Source organism: Hyla sarda, chromosome 11, assembly GCF_029499605.1.
Source record: "Hyla sarda isolate aHylSar1 chromosome 11, aHylSar1.hap1, whole genome shotgun sequence".
In the NCBI taxonomy this organism is placed as follows: Eukaryota; Metazoa; Chordata; class Amphibia; order Anura; family Hylidae; genus Hyla; species Hyla sarda.
Window position 1 is genome coordinate 105,006,523 of NC_079199.1, and position 18,564 is coordinate 105,025,086.

The 18,564-nt window shown below is 51.9% G+C and overlaps 1 protein-coding gene across 1 annotated transcript in view; it reads left to right on the forward strand.

Moving 5' to 3' along the window:
- CHRNB2 (cholinergic receptor nicotinic beta 2 subunit) overlaps window positions 1–18,564 on the forward strand; it is a gene marked incomplete in the record, with an annotated part of 38,373 nt that overhangs the window by 14,465 nt on the left and 5,344 nt on the right. Inside the window, 3 exon segments of the mRNA XM_056546579.1 lie at window positions 3,586–3,731; window positions 6,270–6,314; window positions 8,304–8,413. Coding sequence (XP_056402554.1) covers window positions 3,586–3,731; window positions 6,270–6,314; window positions 8,304–8,413 — 301 coding nt within the window.

Consider the following 18,564-nt stretch of genomic DNA (forward strand, 5'->3'; position numbering starts at 1 on the left):
TACAGCGTGTACATCCCCGTGTACAGCGTGTACATCCCCCGTGTACAGCGTGTACATCCCCCCGTGTGTACAGCGTGTACATCCCCCCGTGTGTACAGCGTGTACATCCCCCCGTGTGTACAGCGTGTACATCCCCCCCGTGTGTACAGCGTGTACATCCCCCCGTGTGTACAGCGTGTACATCCCCCCCGTGTGTACAGCGTGTACATCCCCCCCGTGTGTACAGCGTGTACATCCCCCCCCGTGTGTACAGCGTGTACATCCCCCCCGTGTGTACAGCGTGTACATCCCCCCCGTGTGTACAGCGTGTACATCCCCCCCGTGTGTACAGCGTGTACATCCCCCCCCGTGTGTACAGCGTGTACATCCCCCCCCGTGTGTACAGCGTGTACATCCCCCCGTGTGTACAGCGTGTACATCCCCCCGTGTGTACAGCGTGTACATCCCCCCGTGTGTACAGCGTGTACATCCCCCCCGTGTGTACATCCCCGTGTGTACACATTGTGTACATCCCCCGTGTGTACAATGTGTACATCCCCCATGTGTACAATGTGTACATCCCCCATGTGTACAGTGTGTATATCCCCGTGTGAACATCCCCAGTGTGTACATCCCCGTGTGTACACTGTGTTTTTCCCGTGTGTACAGTGTGTACATCCCCTGTGTGTACAGTGTGTATATCCCATGTGTAGTGTGTATATCCTGTGTGTATCTTGTGTTTGCGTGTACAGTGTGTATATCCTGTGTGTGTGTACAGATCCTGTGTGTGTACAGTGTATATCCCATGTGTAGTGTGTATTTCCGTGTGTGTACAGTGTGTATATCCCATGTGTAGTGTGTATTTCCGTGTGTATACAGCGTGTATATCCCCCGTGTGTAAAGCGTGTATATCCGCCGTGTGTACAGTGTGTATATCCCCCGTGTGTACAACGTGTATATCCCCGTGTGTACAGCATGTAAATCTCCCGTGTGTACAGTGTGTACATCCCCCGTGTGTAGTGTGTATATCCCGTGTGTACAGTGTATATATCCCCCGTGTGTACAGTGTATATATTCCCCATGTGTACATTCCCCGTGTGTACAATGTGTATATCCCCGTGTGTACAGTGTGTATATCCCCGTGTGTACAGTGTGTCCATCCCCCCGTGTGTACAGTATGTCCATCCCCCGTGTGTACAGTGTGTCCATCCCCCGTGTGTACAGTGTGTCCATCCCCCGTGTGTACAGTGTGTATATCCCCCGTGTGTAGATCCCCCATGTGTACAGTGTGTATATCCCCCGTGTGTACAGTGTGTATATCCCCCATGTGTACAGTGTGTCTATCCCCCGTGTACAAAGTGTCCATCCCCCATGTGTACAGTGTGTAGATCTCCCGTGTGTAGATCCTCCATGTGTACAGTGTGTATATCCCCCGTGTGTACAGTGTGTATATCCCCCATGTGTACAGTGTGTATATCCACCGTGTGTACAGTGGGGGAGATTTATCAAAACCTGTGCAGGGGAAAGTTGCCCAGTTGCCCATAGCAACCAATCAGATCACTTCTTTAATTTTTAACAAGGCCTCTGCAAAATGAAAGAAGTGATCTGATTGGTTGCTATGGGCAACTGGGCAACTTTTCCTTTGCACAGGTTTTTATAAATTTCCCCAAGTGTGTATATCCCCCGTGTGTACAGTGTGTATATCCCCCGTGTGTACAGTGTGTATATCCCCCGTGTACAAAGTGTCCATCCCCCGTGTGTACATCCCCCGTGTGTACAGTGTGTATATCCCCCGTGTGTACAGTGTGTCCATCCCCCGTGTGTACAGTGTGTCCATCCCCCGTGTACAAAGTGTCCATCCCCCATGTGTACAGTGTGTATATCCCCCGTGTGTACATCCCCCGTGTACAAAGTGTCCATCCCCCGTGTGTACAGTGTGTATTTCCCCCGTGTGTACAGTGTGTCCATCCCCCGTGTACAAAGTGTCCATCCCCCGTGTGTACAGTGTGTCCATCCCCTGTGTGTACAGTGTGTCCATCCCCCGTGTATACAGTGTGTATATCCCCCGTGTGTACAAGTATTACACAGGAGCCATAGAGATGACTGGTCTCTCTGTACGGTCTGTGGGGTCCTCCGGGGGGAGACACTCTTTGTGGCGGCACTCTCTGCAGGTTGTGTAGCGGCTCAGTCCTGCAGAAGAGGGCGGTGTGTATAATTTATAGGCCTCCGGTATCATGTGCATTATCTGCGTGTGTGATACTTAGGTGGTGGCGTATCACCGGGTCATGTGACTGGAGGACTCACATCTTGGTATGGAGGAGTCCCCTGGGGATTGGTCTGTGTGTGACGGAGCCGCACAGCTGCCGCTCTGTATCTACAGCGCCGTGTACACCGAGCCATGGCGGGAGTATCCCTTTAATCTGTTGTCAGGCTGTGGCAAAACTACAACTCCCAGCATGCCCTGACAGCCTTAGGCTGTCAGGGAACTCTGTGAGTTGTAGTTTTGCAACAGCTGGAGAGCATTCATCTATACACACACAGTTCTATCTGATTCAAGGGATGATGGGAGTTGTAGTTATGCGATGGCTGAAGAGGCGCAGTTGGGGTCTCTTGCTCACTGAACAGCTCCCCCATGTGGTCACCATTGGCCTCTCCTTATTGCTGGCAATATGGCGGTTTTCTAGGCAAAATTGTGCGGTTATTGTCATCTGCACGAGTGTGGTAACATGCGGATGGGCCGCCATGTCTTTTCTTTTTGTACATTTGTGGGAGGTCTCGGCCTGTCTGCTTAGTCAGTGTATCAGGTGAGATACTGTGTATCTAAGCCTGTAATATGGTAGTTTTACAGGCAAAATGATGCCGCTAGTGTTATCCACAACTGAGTGTGATAACTTTTAATGTCTACATTTGTGGGACTCCTGGGAGGCCTCGGCCGGGTATCAGGTGAGATACTGTGTATCTAAGCCTGTAATATGGCAGCTAATATTATTTGCTTAGGAGTGCGGATGGGCAGCCATGTTTTTTCTTTCTGTACATTTGTGGGACTCCTTGGAGGCCTCAGCCTGTCAACTGGATCAGTGTATCAGGTGAGATACTGTCTGCTGAACTGTGTATCTAAGCTTCTCAGGTGTGATACTGTCTGCTGGACTGGAGTATCTAAGCTTTTCAGGTGTGATGCGTCTGTCAGACATATTGATGTCAAGGAATCCCTCTTGCTAGTGTTGTCCGGGGTAGGGGGGGCTGTGACAATCCCCGGTGACACCATTAAGCGGCTCCATGTGTCGTGGTGTGAAGCTGTAAAGAGGAGTCGGTGCCGCTCACCCAGAAAGTGTGAAGATGTGACCTTCATGGATGAGAGAGTATGGAGGACGGTGAGGAGCGGAGGGGCAGAGATCTCCAGTGCGGTCACCAGTCTCCTCACCGGGGGTCCTCCATGTCTCCATCCTCTGGGGTGGGAGGTGCAGGGTGGTCTCCATCCTCCGGGGTGGGAGGTACAGGGTGGTCTCCATCCTCTGGGGTGGGAGGCGCAGGGTGGTCTCCATCCTCTGGGGTGGGAGGCGCAGGGTGGTCTCCATCTTCTCCTTATGTCTAATCTCTGTCTTCCAGAGAGTCTGGGCACCGACACCGAGGAGCGGCTGGTGGAATTCCTCCTGGACTCATCACGGTACAACAAGCTGATCCGACCGGCGACCAACGGCTCCGAACAGGTCACCGTCCAACTGATGGTATCCCTGGCCCAACTGATCAGCGTGGTGAGTACTCAGTCATGTCACCGCTGATCTCTAGTGATGGATAGGCTGTATTCTCAGTGATGTCACTGCTGATCTCTAGTGATGGATAGGCTGTATTCTCACTGATGTCACCGATGATCTCTATTGAAGGATAGGCTGTATTCTCAGTGATGTCACCGCTGATCTCTAGTGATGGATAGGCTGTATTCTCAGTGATGTCACCGCTGATCTCTAGTGAATGGATAGGCTGTATTCTCAGTGATGTCACTGCTGATCTCTAGTGATGGATAGGCTATATTCTCAGTGATGTCACCGCTTATCTCTAGTGATGGATAGGCTGTATTCTCACTGATGTCACCGATGATCTCTAGTATATGGATAGGCTGTATTCTCAGTGATGTCACCGCTGATCTCTAGTGATATATAGGCTGTATTCTCAGTGATGTCACAGCTGATCTCTAGTGATGGATAGGCTGTATTCTCAGTGATGTCACCGCTGATCTCTAGTGATGGATAGGCTGTATTCTCAGTGAGGTCACCGCTGATCTCTAGTGATGGATAGGCTGTATTCTCAGTGAGGTCACCGCTGATCTCTAGTGATGGATAGGCTGTATTCTCAGTGATGTCACCGCTGATCTCTAGTGATGGATAGGCTGTATTCTCAGTGATGTCACCGCTGATCTCTAGTGATGGATAGGCTGTATTCTCAGTGATGTCACCGCTGATCTCTAGTGAATGGATAGGCTGTATTCTCAGTGATGTCACCGCTGATCTCTAGTGAATGGATAGGCTGTATTCTCAGTGATGTCACCGCTGATCTCAAGTGATGGAAAGGCTGTATTCTCACTGATGTCACCGCTGATCTCTAGTATATGGATAGGCTGTATTCTCAGTGATGTCACCGCTGATCTCTAGTGATGTATAGGCTGTATTCTCAGTGATGTCACAGCTGATCTCTAGTGATGGATAGGCTGTATTCTCAGTGATGTCACCGCTGATCTCTAGTGATGGATAGGCTGTATTCTCAGTGAGGTCACCGCTGATCTCTAGTGATGGATAGGCTGTATTCTCAGTGAGGTCACCGCTGATCTCTAGTGATGGATAGGCTGTATTCTCAGTGATGTCACCGCTGATCTCTAGTGATGGATAGGCTGTATTCTCAGTGATGTCACCGCTGATCTCTAGTGATGGATAGGCTGTATTCTCAGTGATGTCATGTCACCGCTGATCACTAGTCATGGACAGGCTGTATTCTCAGTAATGTCACTGCTGATCTCTATTATATGGATAGGCTGTATTCTCAGTGATGTCACCGCTGATCTCTAGTGATGGATATTCTGTATTCTCAGTGATGTCACCGCTGATCACTAGTGAAGGATAGGCTGTATTCTCAGTGATGTCACCGCTGATTTTTAGTGATGGATAGGCTGTATTCTCAGTGATGTCACCGCTTATCTCTAGTGATGGATAGGCTGTATTCTCAGTGATGTCACCGCTGATCTCTAGTGATGGATAGGCTGTATTCTCAGTGATGTCACCGCTGATCACTAGTGAAGGATAGGCTGTATTCTCAGTGATGTCATGTCACCGCTGATCACTAGTCATGGACAGGCTGTATTCTCAGTAATGTCACTGCTGATCTCTATTATATGGATAGGCTGTATTCTCAGTGATGTCACCGCTGATCTCTAGTGATGGATATTCTGTATTCTCAGTGATGTCACCGCTGATCACTAGTGAAGGATAGGCTGTATTCTCAGTGATGTCACCGCTGATTTTTAGTGATGGATAGGCTGTATTCTCAGTGAGGTCACCGCTTATCTCTAGTGATGGATAGGCTGTATTCTCAGTGATGTCACCGCTGATCTCTAGTGATGGATAGGTTGTATTCTCAGTGATGTCACCGCTGATTTTTAGTGATGGATAGGCTGTATTCTCAGTGATGTCACCGCTCATCTCTAGTGAATGGATAGGCTGTATTCTCAGTGATGTCACGGCTGATCTCGAGTGATGGATAGGCTGTATTCTCAGTGATGTCACCGCTGATCTCTAGTGATGGATAGGCTGTATTCTCAGTGATGTCACTGCTGATCTCTAGTGATGGATAGGCTGTATTCTCAGTGATGTCACCGCTGATCTCTATTGAAGGATAGGCTGTATTCTCAGTGATGTCACCGCTGATCTCTAGTGATGGATAGGCTGTATTCTCAGTGATGTCACCGCTGATCTCTAGTGATGGATAGGCTGTATTCTCAGTGATGTCACCGCTGATCTCTAGTGAATGGATAGGCTGTATTCTCAGTGATGTCACCGCTGATCTCTAGTGAATGGATAGGCTGTATTCTCAGTGATGTCACCGCTGATCTCTAGTGTATGGATAGGCTGTATTCTCAGTGATGTCACCGCTGATCTCTATTGAAGGATAGGCTGTATTCTCAGTGATGTCACCGCTGATCTCTAGTGATGGATAGGCTGTATTCTCAGTGATGTCACCGCTTATCTCTAGTGATGGATAGGCTGTATTCTCAGTGATGTCACCGCTGATCTCTTCTCTTTCAGCATGAACGGGAGCAGATAATGACGACAAATGTTTGGCTGACTCAGGTGAGTGTTCTGTGACTTGTAGTCCGCCGCCCCCTCTACATACATATTCATCCTGTAGCACGTGATGTCTTTTCTCTTTCCAATAGACTTTTTGTTACCATTGTGTAAGATCTCATCTTGCTGTCAGTGAATGGAGGAAGTCTCTCAGCTTGCCACGCTCTTGTCGCTGCAGTTTTGTTCCGTTGTGTCAGCGCAGACAGTCCTGTGTGAACTAAGGAGCCTGGACTCAGATCTGATACTTGTAATAACGCCAATATTTGGAGGGAGGCGCCATTGTTGTATATGAGCCATCTGTATGTGAGAGTTACCAGGCTGGCAGTGGTTTGTTGGTGACGGTTCGGACATGGGGTGATGATGGGGGTTGTAGTACTGTGTGATCTCCACTTACCACGACTCCGACAGTATCAGGCGCCGGGAAGTAACAGTGGAGAACCCCTTAAGCTTTACCGAACTGGTTGCAGATCCGTACAATACTGTAGACTAGTGGTCTGAAACTGCGGCCCTCCAGCTGTTGCAAAGCTACAACTCCCAGCATGTCCGGACAGCCTTTGGCTGTCCGGGCATGCTGGGAGTTGTAGTTTTGGGACAGCTGGAGGGCCACCATTTGAGACCACTGATATAGACAATGCAGATGGTGCACACTTAAAGGGGTACTCCGGTGGAAAACCTATTATTTTTTTTTAATCAACTGATGCCAGAAAGTTAAATAGATTTGTAAGGGGGGGGGGGTGTTTTTGGGGGTGAGGGGGGTTGGAGGGGAGGGGGGGTGTTGGGGGTGAGGGGGGTTGTTGGGGGGTGAGGGGGGTTGTTGGGGGTTCCACTTTAAGTGCACACCGCCGAGTCCTTCTCCCTCACTTACCTTTCTTTGGGTATAGTCGACATTCCACTGACTGCAGATTATCAGACAGAGGGACCCCAGACACTAGTCCATGTGGCCCTGAGGGTGTTTGGGGGGAGGTGAGCAAAGGGGGGTTGTTGGGGTGAGGGGGGGGGTTGTTGGGGGGTGAGGGGGGTTGGAGGAGGGGGTGTTGTTGGGGGGGAGGAGGGTTGTTGGGGGGGAGGGGGGGTTGTTGGGGTGAGGGGGGGTTGTTGGGGGTGAGGGGGGTTCCACTTTAAGTGCACACCGCCGAGGCCTTCTCCCTCACTTACCTTTCTTTGGGTATAGTCGACATTCCACTGACTGCAGATTATCAGACAGAGGGACCCCAGACACTAGTCCATGTGGCCCTGAGGATAACCCGTGCCTTCATCTTAAAGCTATAGGGCCCCTCAGCAATGCTATCCATCCCTAAAGTGCCCCTTGAGTTGTGGTACTATCTCGGCAGCAGGAGGATCAGGTGACTCAGTGTTTACCCCATTTGATGGTGTGAGGGCAGAATGTAGGGCTGTAATCTCCTCAGTGAGGTAAGTGGAGAGGGACACAGGGGCCCCGACTCCTTCCCTGACCAGAGGCCAGACTGACTGACTGACTGACTGCTGGGAATACTTCCCTATCCCTGAGGAGTAGGGCGGCAACAAGGATGGCTCTACTGATTGGCTGCAGAGAACATGTGACTAACTGACAGTTGGGAATTTCTTCTCTCTCCCTGAGGAGTAGGGCGGCAACAAGGAAGACTTCTCTGATTGGCTGCAGAGAACATGCGACCATTCACCAGCTCCTACAATTGTAAACAATTAACCCTTGCACAGATAAACACAATAAAATACATTTCTATCAGTCTCAGACCTATAATAGGGACCGGCACCCTGAGGGAGACCCCGACAGAGTTTAGGTAGAAAAGGTGATTCTGCTCCGGGACACCACACACTGATACATTGTAACAAACCATCATGTGCTGCTGTGTGTGGGAGGATTATCTAGGCTGGATACAATTGTGACGAACCCTCATCTGTGACTGTTGTATTCCCCATTCATTGGCAGTAATCAGAGATCTTATAAGATGCGGATGGTCTCGTCCTGAATATTATAATGTTATAATAATCTCCTAGGAATGGGAGGACTACCGGCTGACCTGGAACCCCGAGGAGTTCGACCACATGAAGAAGGTGCGGCTGCCCTCGAAACATATCTGGCTGCCGGACGTCGTCCTGTACAACAAGTGAGTGGAGCGCCCCCCGTAGGATGTGTATAACAGAGCGCCCCCGCAGGATGTGTATGACAGAGCGCCCCCGCAGGATGTGTATAACAGAGCGCCCCCCGCAGGATATGTATGACAGAGCGCCCCCCGCAGGATGTGTATGACAGAGCGCCCCCGCAGGATATGTATGACAGAGCGCCCCCCACAGGATGTGTATGACAGAGCGCCCCCCGCAGGATGTGTATAACAGAGCGCCCCCCGCAGGACGTGTATGACAGAGCGCCCCCCGCAGGATGTGTATGACAGAGCGCCCCCCGCAGGATGTGTATGACAGAGCGCCCCCCGCAGGATGTGTATGACAGAGCGCCCCCCGCAGGATGTGTATGACAGAGCGCCCACCCCGCAGGATGTGTATGACAGAGCGCCCCCCGCAGGATGTGTATGATAGAGCGCCCCCCGCAGGATGTGTATGACAGAGCGCCCCCCGCAGGATGTGTATGACAGAGCGCCCACCCCGCAGGATGTGTATGACAGAGCGCCCCCCGCAGGATGTGTATGACAGAGCGCCCCCGCAGGATGTGTATGACAGAGCGCCCCCGCAGAATGTGTATAACAGAGCGCCCCCGCAGGATATGTATGACAGAGCGCCCCCCGCAGGATGTGTATGACAGAGCGCCCCCCGCAGGATGTGTATGACAGAGCGCCCCCCGCAGGATGTGTATGACAGAGCGCCCACCCCGCAGGATGTGTATGACAGAGCGCCCCCCGCAGGATGTGTATGATAGAGCGCCCCCCGCAGGATGTGTATGACAGAGCGCCCCCCGCAGGATGTGTATGACAGAGCGCCCCCGCAGGATGTGTATGACAGAGCGCCCCCGCAGAATGTGTATAACAGAGCGCCCCCGCAGGATATGTATGACAGAGCGCCCCCCGCAGGATGTGTATGACAGAGCGCCCCCCGCAGGATGTGTATGACAGAGCGCCCCCCGCAGGATGTGTATGACAGAGCGCCCACCCCGCAGGATGTGTATGACAGAGCGCCCCCCGCAGGATGTGTATGATAGAGCGCCCCCCGCAGGATGTGTATGACAGAGCGCCCACCCCGCAGGATGTGTATGACAGAGCGCCCCCCGCAGGATGTGTATGACAGAGCGCCCTCCGCAGGATGTGTATGACAGAGCGCCCCCCGCAGGATGTGTATAACAGACCGCCCCCCGCAGGATGTGTATGACTGAGCGCCCCCCGCAGGATGTGTATGACAGAGCGCCCCTCGCAGGATGTGTATGACATAGCGCCCCCCGCAGGATGTGTATGACATAGCGCCCCCCGTAGGATGTGTATAACAGAGGGCCCCCGCAGGATGTGTATGACAGAGCGCCCCCGCAGAATGTGTATAACAGAGCGCCCCCGCAGGATGTGTATGACAGAGCGCCCCCCGCAGGATGTGTATGACAGAGCGCCCCCCGCAGGATGTGTATGACAGAGCGCCCCCGCAGGATGTGTATGACAGAGCGCCCCCGCAGGATGTGTATGACACAGCGCCCCCCGCAGGATGTGTATGACAGAGCGCCCCCCGCAGGATGTGTATGACAGAGCGCCCCCCGCAGGATGTGTATAACAGAGCGCCCCCCGCAGGATGTGTATAACAGAGCGCCCCCCGCAGGATGTGTATGACAGAGCGCCCCCGCAGGATGTGTATGACAGAGCGCCCCCGCAGGATGTGTATGACAGAGCGCCCCCCGCAGGATGTGTATAACAGAGCGCCCCCCGCAGGATGTGTATAACAGAGCACCCCCGCAGGATATGTATGACAGAGCGCCCCCGCAGGATGTGTATGACAGAGCGCCCCCCGCAGGATGTGTATGACAGAGCGCCCACCCCGCAGGATGTGTATGACAGAGTGCCCCCCGCAGGATGTGTATGACAGAGCGCCCCTCGCAGGATGTGTATAACAGAGAGCCCCCCGCAGGATGTGTATGACAGAGTGCCCCCGCAGGATGTGTATGACAGAGCGCCCCCCCCCCCGCAGGATGTGTATGACAGAGCGCCCCCCCCCGCAGGATGTGTATGACAGAGCGCCCCCCGCAGGATGTGTATGACAGAGCGTCCCCCGCAGGATGTGTATAACAGAGCGCCCCCCACAGGATGTGTATGACAGAGCGCCCCCCGCAGGATGTGTATAACAGAGCGCCCCCCGCAGGATGTGTATGACAGAGCGCCCCCCGCAGGATGTGTATAACAGAGCGCCCCCGCAGGATGTGTATGACAGAGCGCCCCCCGCAGGATGTGTATAACAGAGCGCCCCCCGCAGGATGTATATGACAGAGCGCCCCCGCAGGATGTGTATAACAGAGCGCCCCCGCAGGATATGTATGACAGAGCGCCCCCGCAGGATGTGTATGACAGAGCGCCCCCCGCAGGATGTGTATGACAGAGCGCCCCCCGCAGGATGTGTATGACAGAGCGCCCCCGCAGGATATGTATGACAGAGCGCCCCCCGTAGGATGTGTATAACAGAGCGCCCCGCAGGATGTGTATGACAGAGCGCCCCCGCAGGATGTGTATAACAGAGCGCCCCCGCAAGATATGTATGACAGAGCGCCCCCCGCAGGATGTGTATGACAGAGCGCCCCCCGCAGGATGTGTATGACAGAGCGCCCCCCGCAGGATGTGTATGACAGAGCGCCCCCCGCAGGATGTGTATGACAGAGCGCCCACCCCGCAGGATGTGTATGACAGAGCGCCCCCACAGGATGTGTATGACAGAGCACCCCCGCAGGATGTGTATGACAGAGCGCCCACCCCCCAGGATGTGTATGACAGAGCGCCCTCCGCAGGATGTGTATGACAGAGCGCCCTCCGCAGGATGTGTATGACAGAGCGCCCCCCGCAGGATGTGTATAACAGAGTGCCCCCTGCAGGATGTGTATAACAGAGCGCCCTCCGCAGGATGTGTATGACAGAGCGCCCCCCGCAGGATGTGTATAACAGAGCACCCTCCGCAGGATGTGTATGACAGAGCGCCCCCCGCAGGATGTGTATGGCAGAGCGCCCTCCGCAGGATGTGTATGACAGAGCGCCCCCCGCAGGATGTGTTTGACAGAGCGCCCCCCGCAGGATGTGTATAACAGCGCGCCCCCGCAGGATGTGTATGACAGAGTGCCCCCCGCAGGATGTGTATGACAGAGCGCCCCCCGCAGGATGTGTATAACAGAGCGCCCCCCGCAGGATGTGTATGACAGAGCGCCCCCCCGCAGGATGTGTATAACAGAGCGCCCCCCGCAGGATGTGTATGACAGAGCGTCCCCCGCAGGATGTGTATAACAGACCGTCCCCCGCAGGATGTGTATGACAGAGCGCCCCCCACAGGATGTGTATGACAGAGCGCCCCCCGCAGGATGTGTATGACAGAGCGCCCCCCACAGGATGTGTATGACAGAGCGCCCCCCGCAGGATGTGTATGACAGAGCGCCCCCCCCCGCAGGATGTGTATGACACAGCGCCCTCCCCCCCGCAGGATGTGTATAACAGACCGCCCTCCGCAGGATGTGTATGACAGAGCGCCCCCCGCAGGATGTGTATGACAGAGCGCCCCCCGCAGGATGTGTATGACATAGCGCCCCCCGAAGGATGTGTATGACAGAGCGCCCCCCGCAGGATGTGTATGACAGAGCGCCCCCGCAGGATGTGTATGACAGAGCGCCCCCCGCAGGATGTGTATGACAGAGCGCCCCCCGAAGGATGTGTATGACAGAGCGCCCTCCGCAGAATGTGTATAACAGAGCACCCTCCGCAGGATGTGTATGACAGAGCACCCCCCGCAGGATGCCTATGACAGAGCGCCCCCCCGCAGGATGTGTATAACAGAGCGCCCCCCGCAGGATGTGTATGACAGAGCACCCCCCACAGGATGTGTATGACAGAGCGCCCCCCCGCAGGATGTGTATGACAGAGCGCCCCCCCCCGCAGGATGTGTATGACAGAGCGCCCCCCCCCCCCCCGCAGGATGTGTATGACAGAGCGCCCTCCCCCCCGCAGGATGTGTATAACAGAGCGCCCCCCGCAGGATGTGTATGACAGAGCGCCCCCCGCAGGATGTGTATGACAGAGCGCCCCCCGCAGGATGTGTATGACAGAGCGCCCCCCGCAGGATGTATATGATAGAGATCACATGTTATATGAAGTAGAGCGCCCCCCGCAGGATGTATATGATAGAGATCACATGTTATATGAAGTAGAGCGCCCCCCGCAGGATGTATATGATAGAGATCACATGTTATATCGAGTAGAGCGCCCCCCGCAGGATGTATATGATAGAGATCACATGTTATATGGAGTAGAGCGCCCCCCGCAGGATGTATATGATAGAGATCACATGTTATAGGGAGTAGAGCGCCCCCGCAGGATGTATATGATAGAGATCACATGTTATAGGGAGTAGAGCGCCCCCCGCAGGATGTATATGATAGAGATCACATGTTATATGGAGTAGAGCGCCCCCCGCAGGATATATATGATAGAGATCACATGTTATAGGGAGTAGAGCGCCCCCCGCAGGATGTATATGATAGAGATCACATGTTATAGGGAGTAGAGCGCCCCCCGCAGGATGTATATGATAGAGATCACATGTTATATGGAGTAGAGCGCCCCCCCGCAGGATATATATGATAGAGATCACATGTTATATGGAGTAGAGCGCCCCCGCAGGATGTATATGATAGAGATCACATGTTATAGGGAGTAGAGCGCCCCCCGCAGGATGTATATGATAGAGATCACATGTTATAGTGAGTAGAGCGCCCCCCGCAGGATGTGTATGATAGAGATCACATGTTATAGGGAGTAGAGCGCCCCCCACAGGATATATATGATAGAGATCACATGTTATAGGGAGTAGAGCGCCCCCCGCAGGATGTATATGATAGAGATCACATGTTATATGGAGTAGAGCGCCCCCCGCAGGATATATATGATAGAGATCACATGTTATATGGAGTAGAGCGCCCCCCGCAGGATGTATATGATAGAGATCACATGTTATAGGGAGTAGAGCGCCCCCCGCAGGATGTATATGATAGAGATCACATGTTATATGGAGTAGAGCGCCCCCCCGCAGGATGTATATGATAGAGATCACATGTTATATGGAGTAGAGCGCCCCCCGCAGGATGTTGTATGATAGAGATCACATGTTATATGGAGTAGAGCGCCCCCCGCAGGATGTGTATGATAGAGATCACATGTTATATGGAGTAGAGCGCCCCCCGCAGGATGTATATGATAGAGATCACATGTTATATGGAGTAGAGCGCCCCCCGCAGGATGTATATGATAGAGATCACATGTTATAGGGAGAAGAGCGCCCCCCGCAGGATGTATATGATAGAGATCACATGTTATATGGAGTAGAGCGCCCCCCGCAGGATGTATATGATAGAGATCACATGTTATATGGAGTAGAGCGCCCCCCGCAGGATATATATGATAGAGATCACATGTTATATGGAGTAGAGCGCCCCCCGCAGGATGTGTATGATAGAGATCACATGTTATAGGGAGTAGAGCGCCCCCCCGCAGGATGTATATGATAGAGATCACATGTTATAGGGAGTAGAGCGCCCCCCGCAGGATGTATATGATAGAGATCACATGTTATATGGAGTAGAGCGCCCCCCGCAGGATGTATATGATAGAGATCACATGTTATATGGAGTAGAGCGCCCCCCGCAGGATGTATATGATAGAGATCACATGTTATATGGAGGTAGAGCGCCCCCCGCAGGATGTGTATGATAGAGATCACATGTTATATGGAGTAGAGCGCCCCCCGCAGGATGTATATGATAGAGATCACATGTTATAGGGAGTAGAGCGCCCCCCGCAGGATGTATATGATAGAGATCACATGTTATATGGAGTAGAGCGCCCCCCGCAGGATGTATATGATAGAGATCACATGTTATAGGGAGTAGAGCGCCCCCCGCAGGATGTGTATGATAGAGATCACATGTTATAGGGAGTAGAGCGCCCCCCGCAGGATGTATATGATAGAGATCACATGTTATATGGAGTAGAGCGCCCCCCGCAGGATGTATATGATAGAGATCACATGTTATATGGAGTAGGAGCGCCCCCCGCAGGATGTATATGATAGAGATCACATGTTATAGGGAGTAGAGCGCCCCCCGCAGGATGTATATGATAGAGATCACATGTTATAGGGAGTAGAGCGCCCCCCGCAGGATGTATATGATAGAGATCACATGTTATATGGAGTAGAGCGCCCCCCGCAGGATGTATATGATAGAGATCACATGTTATATGGAGTAGAGCGCCCCCCGCAGGATGTATATGATAGAGATCACATGTTATATGGAGTAGAGCGCCCCCCGCAGGATGTATATGATAGAGATCACATGTTATATGGAGTAGAGCGCCCCCCGCAGGATGTATATGATAGAGATCACATGTTATATGGAGTAGAGCGCCCCCCGCAGGATGTATATGATAGAGATCACATGTTATATGGAGTAGAGCGCCCCCCGCAGGATGTATATGATAGAGATCACATGTTATATGGAGTAGAGCGCCCCCCGCAGGATGTGATATGATAGAGATCACATGTTATAGGGAGTAGAGCGCCCCCCGCAGGATGTATATGATAGAGATCACATGTTATAGGGAGTAGAGCGCCCCCCGCAGGATGTATATGATAGAGATCACATGTTATAGGGAGTAGAGCGCCCCCCGCAGGATGTATATGATAGAGATCACATGTTATATGGAGTAGAGCGCCCCCCGCAGGATGTATATGATAGAGATCACATGTTATATGGAGTAGAGCGCCCCCCGCAGGATGTATATGATAGAGATCACATGTTATATGGAGTAGAGCGCCCCCCGCAGGATGTGTATGATAGAGATCACATGTTATATGGAGTAGAGCGCCCCCCGCAGGATGTATATGATAGAGATCACATGTTATATGGAGTAGAGCGCCCCCCCGCAGGATGTATATGATAGAGATCACATGTTATAGGGAGTAGAGCGCCCCCCGCAGGATGTATATGATAGAGATCACATGTTATATGGAGTAGAGCGCCCCCCGCAGGATGTATATGATAGAGATCACATGTTATATGGAGTAGAGCGCCCCCCGCAGGATGATATATGATAGAGATCACATGTTATATGGAGTAGAGCGCCCCCCGCAGGATGTGTATGATAGAGATCACATGTTATAGGGAGTAGAGCGCCCCCCGCAGGATGTATATGATAGAGATCACATGTTATAGGGAGTAGAGCGCCCCCCGCAGGATGTATATGATAGAGATCACATGTTATATGGAGTAGAGCGCCCCCCGCAGGATGTATATGATAGAGATCACATGTTATATGGAGTAGAGCGCCCCCCGCAGGATGTATATGATAGAGATCACATGTTATATGGAGTAGAGCGCCCCCCGCAGGATGTGTATGATAGAGATCACATGTTATATGGAGTAGAGCGCCCCCCGCAGGATGTATATGATAGAGATCACATGTTATAGGGAGTAGAGCGCCCCCCGCAGGATGTATATGATAGAGATCACATGTTATATGGAGTAGAGCGCCCCCCGCAGGATGTATATGATAGAGATCACATGTTATATGGAGTAGAGCGCCCCCCGCAGGATGTAGTATGATAGAGATCACATGTTATAGGGAGTAGAGCGCCCCCCGCAGGATGTATATGATAGAGATCACATGTTATATGGGAGTAGAGCGCCCCCCGCAGGATGTATATGATAGAGATCACATGTTATATGGAGTAGAGCGCCCCCCCGCAGGATGTATATGATAGAGATCACATGTTATAGGGAGTAGAGCGCCCCCCGCAGGATGTATATGATAGAGATCACATGTTATAGGGAGTAGAGCGCCCCCCGCAGGATGTATATGATAGAGATCACATGTTATATGGAGTAGAGCGCCCCCCGCAGGATGTATATGATAGAGATCACATGTTATATGGAGTAGAGCGCCCCCCGCAGGATGTATATGATAGAGATCACATGTTATATGGAGTAGAGCGCCCCCCGCAGGATATATATGATAGAGATCACATGTTATATGGAGTAGAGCGCCCCCCGCAGGATGTGTATGATAGAGATCACATGTTATAGGGAGTAGAGCGCCCCCCGCAGGATGTATATGATAGAGATCACATGTTATAGGGAGTAGAGCGCCCCCGCAGGATGTATATGATAGAGATCACATGTTATATGGAGTAGAGCGCCCCCCGCAGGATGTATATGATAGAGATCACATGTTATATGGAGTAGAGCGCCCCCCGCAGGATATATATGATAGAGATCACATGTTATATGGAGTAGAGCGCCCCCCGCAGGATGTATATGATAGAGATCACATGTTATATGGAGTAGAGCGCCCCCCGCAGGATGTATATGATAGAGATCACATGTTATATGGAGTAGAGCGCCCCCCGCAGGATGTATATGATAGAGATCACATGTTATATGGAGTAGAGCGCCCCCCGCAGATGTGTATGATAGAGATCACATGTTATAGGGAGTAGAGCGCCCCCCGCAGGATGTATATGATAGAGATCACATGTTATATGGAGTAGAGCGCCCCCCGCAGGATGTATATGATAGAGATCACATGTTATATGGAGTAGAGCGCCCCCCGCAGGATGTGTATGATAGAGATCACATGTTATAGGGAGTAGAGCGCCCCCCGCAGGATGTATATGATAGAGATCACATGTTATATGGAGTAGAGCGCCCCCCGCAGGATGTATATGATAGAGATCACATGTTATATGGAGTAGAGCGCCCCCCGCAGGATGTGTATGATAGAGATCACATGTTATATGGAGTAGAGCGCCCCCCGCAGGATGTATATGATAGAGATCACATGTTATATGGAGTAGAGCGCCCCCCGCAGGATGTATATGATAGAGATCACATGTTATATGGAGTAGAGCGCCCCCCGCAGGATGTATATGATAGAGATCACATGTTATATGGAGTAGAGCGCCCCCCGCAGGATGTATATGATAGAGATCAACATGTTATATGGAGTAGAGCGCCCCCCGCAGGATGTATATGATAGAGATCACATGTTATATGGAGTAGAGCGCCCCCCGCAGGATGTATATGATAGAGATCACATGTTATATGGAGTAGAGCGCCCCCCGCAGGATGTATATGATAGAGATCACATGTTATATGGAGTAGAGCGCCCCCCGCAGGATGTATATGATAGAGATTCACATGTTATATGGAGTAGAGCGCCCCCCGCAGGATGTATATGATAGAGATCACATGTTATATGGAGTAGAGCGCCCCCCGCAGGATGTATATGATAGAGATCACATGTTATATGGAGTAGAGCGCCCCCCGCAGGATGTGTATGATAGAGATCACATGTTATATGGAGTAGAGCGCCCCCCGCAGGAGTATATGATAGAGATCACATGTTATATGGCAGTAGAGCGCCCCCCGCAGGATGTATGATAGAGATCACATGTTATATGGAGTAGAGCGCCCCCCGCAGGATGTTTATGATAGAGATCACATGTTATAGGGAGTAGAGCGCCCCCCGCAGGATGTATTATGATAGAGATCACATGTTATATGGAGTAGAGCGCCCCCCGCAGGATGTGTATGATAGAGATCACATGTTATATGGAGTAGAGCGCCCCCCGCAGGATGTATATGATAGAGATCACATGTTATAGGGAGTAGAGCGCCCCCCGCAGGATGTATATGATAGAGATCACATGTTATATGGAGTAGAGCGCCCCCCGCAGGATGTATATGATAGAGATCACATGTTATATGGAGTAGAGCGCCCCCCGCAGGATGTATATGATAGAGATCACATGTTATATGGAGTAGAGCGCCCCCGCAGGATTGTATATGATAGAGATCACATGTTATATGGAGTAGAGCGCCCCCCGCAGGATGTATATGATAGAGATCACATGTTATATGGAGTTAGAGCGCCCCCGCAGGATGTATATGATAGAGATCACATGTTATATGGAGTAGAGCGCCCCCCGCAGGATGTATATGATAGAGATCACATGTTATATGGAGTAGAGCGCCCCCGCAGGATGTAATATGATAGAGATCACATGTTATATGGAGTTAGAGCGCCCC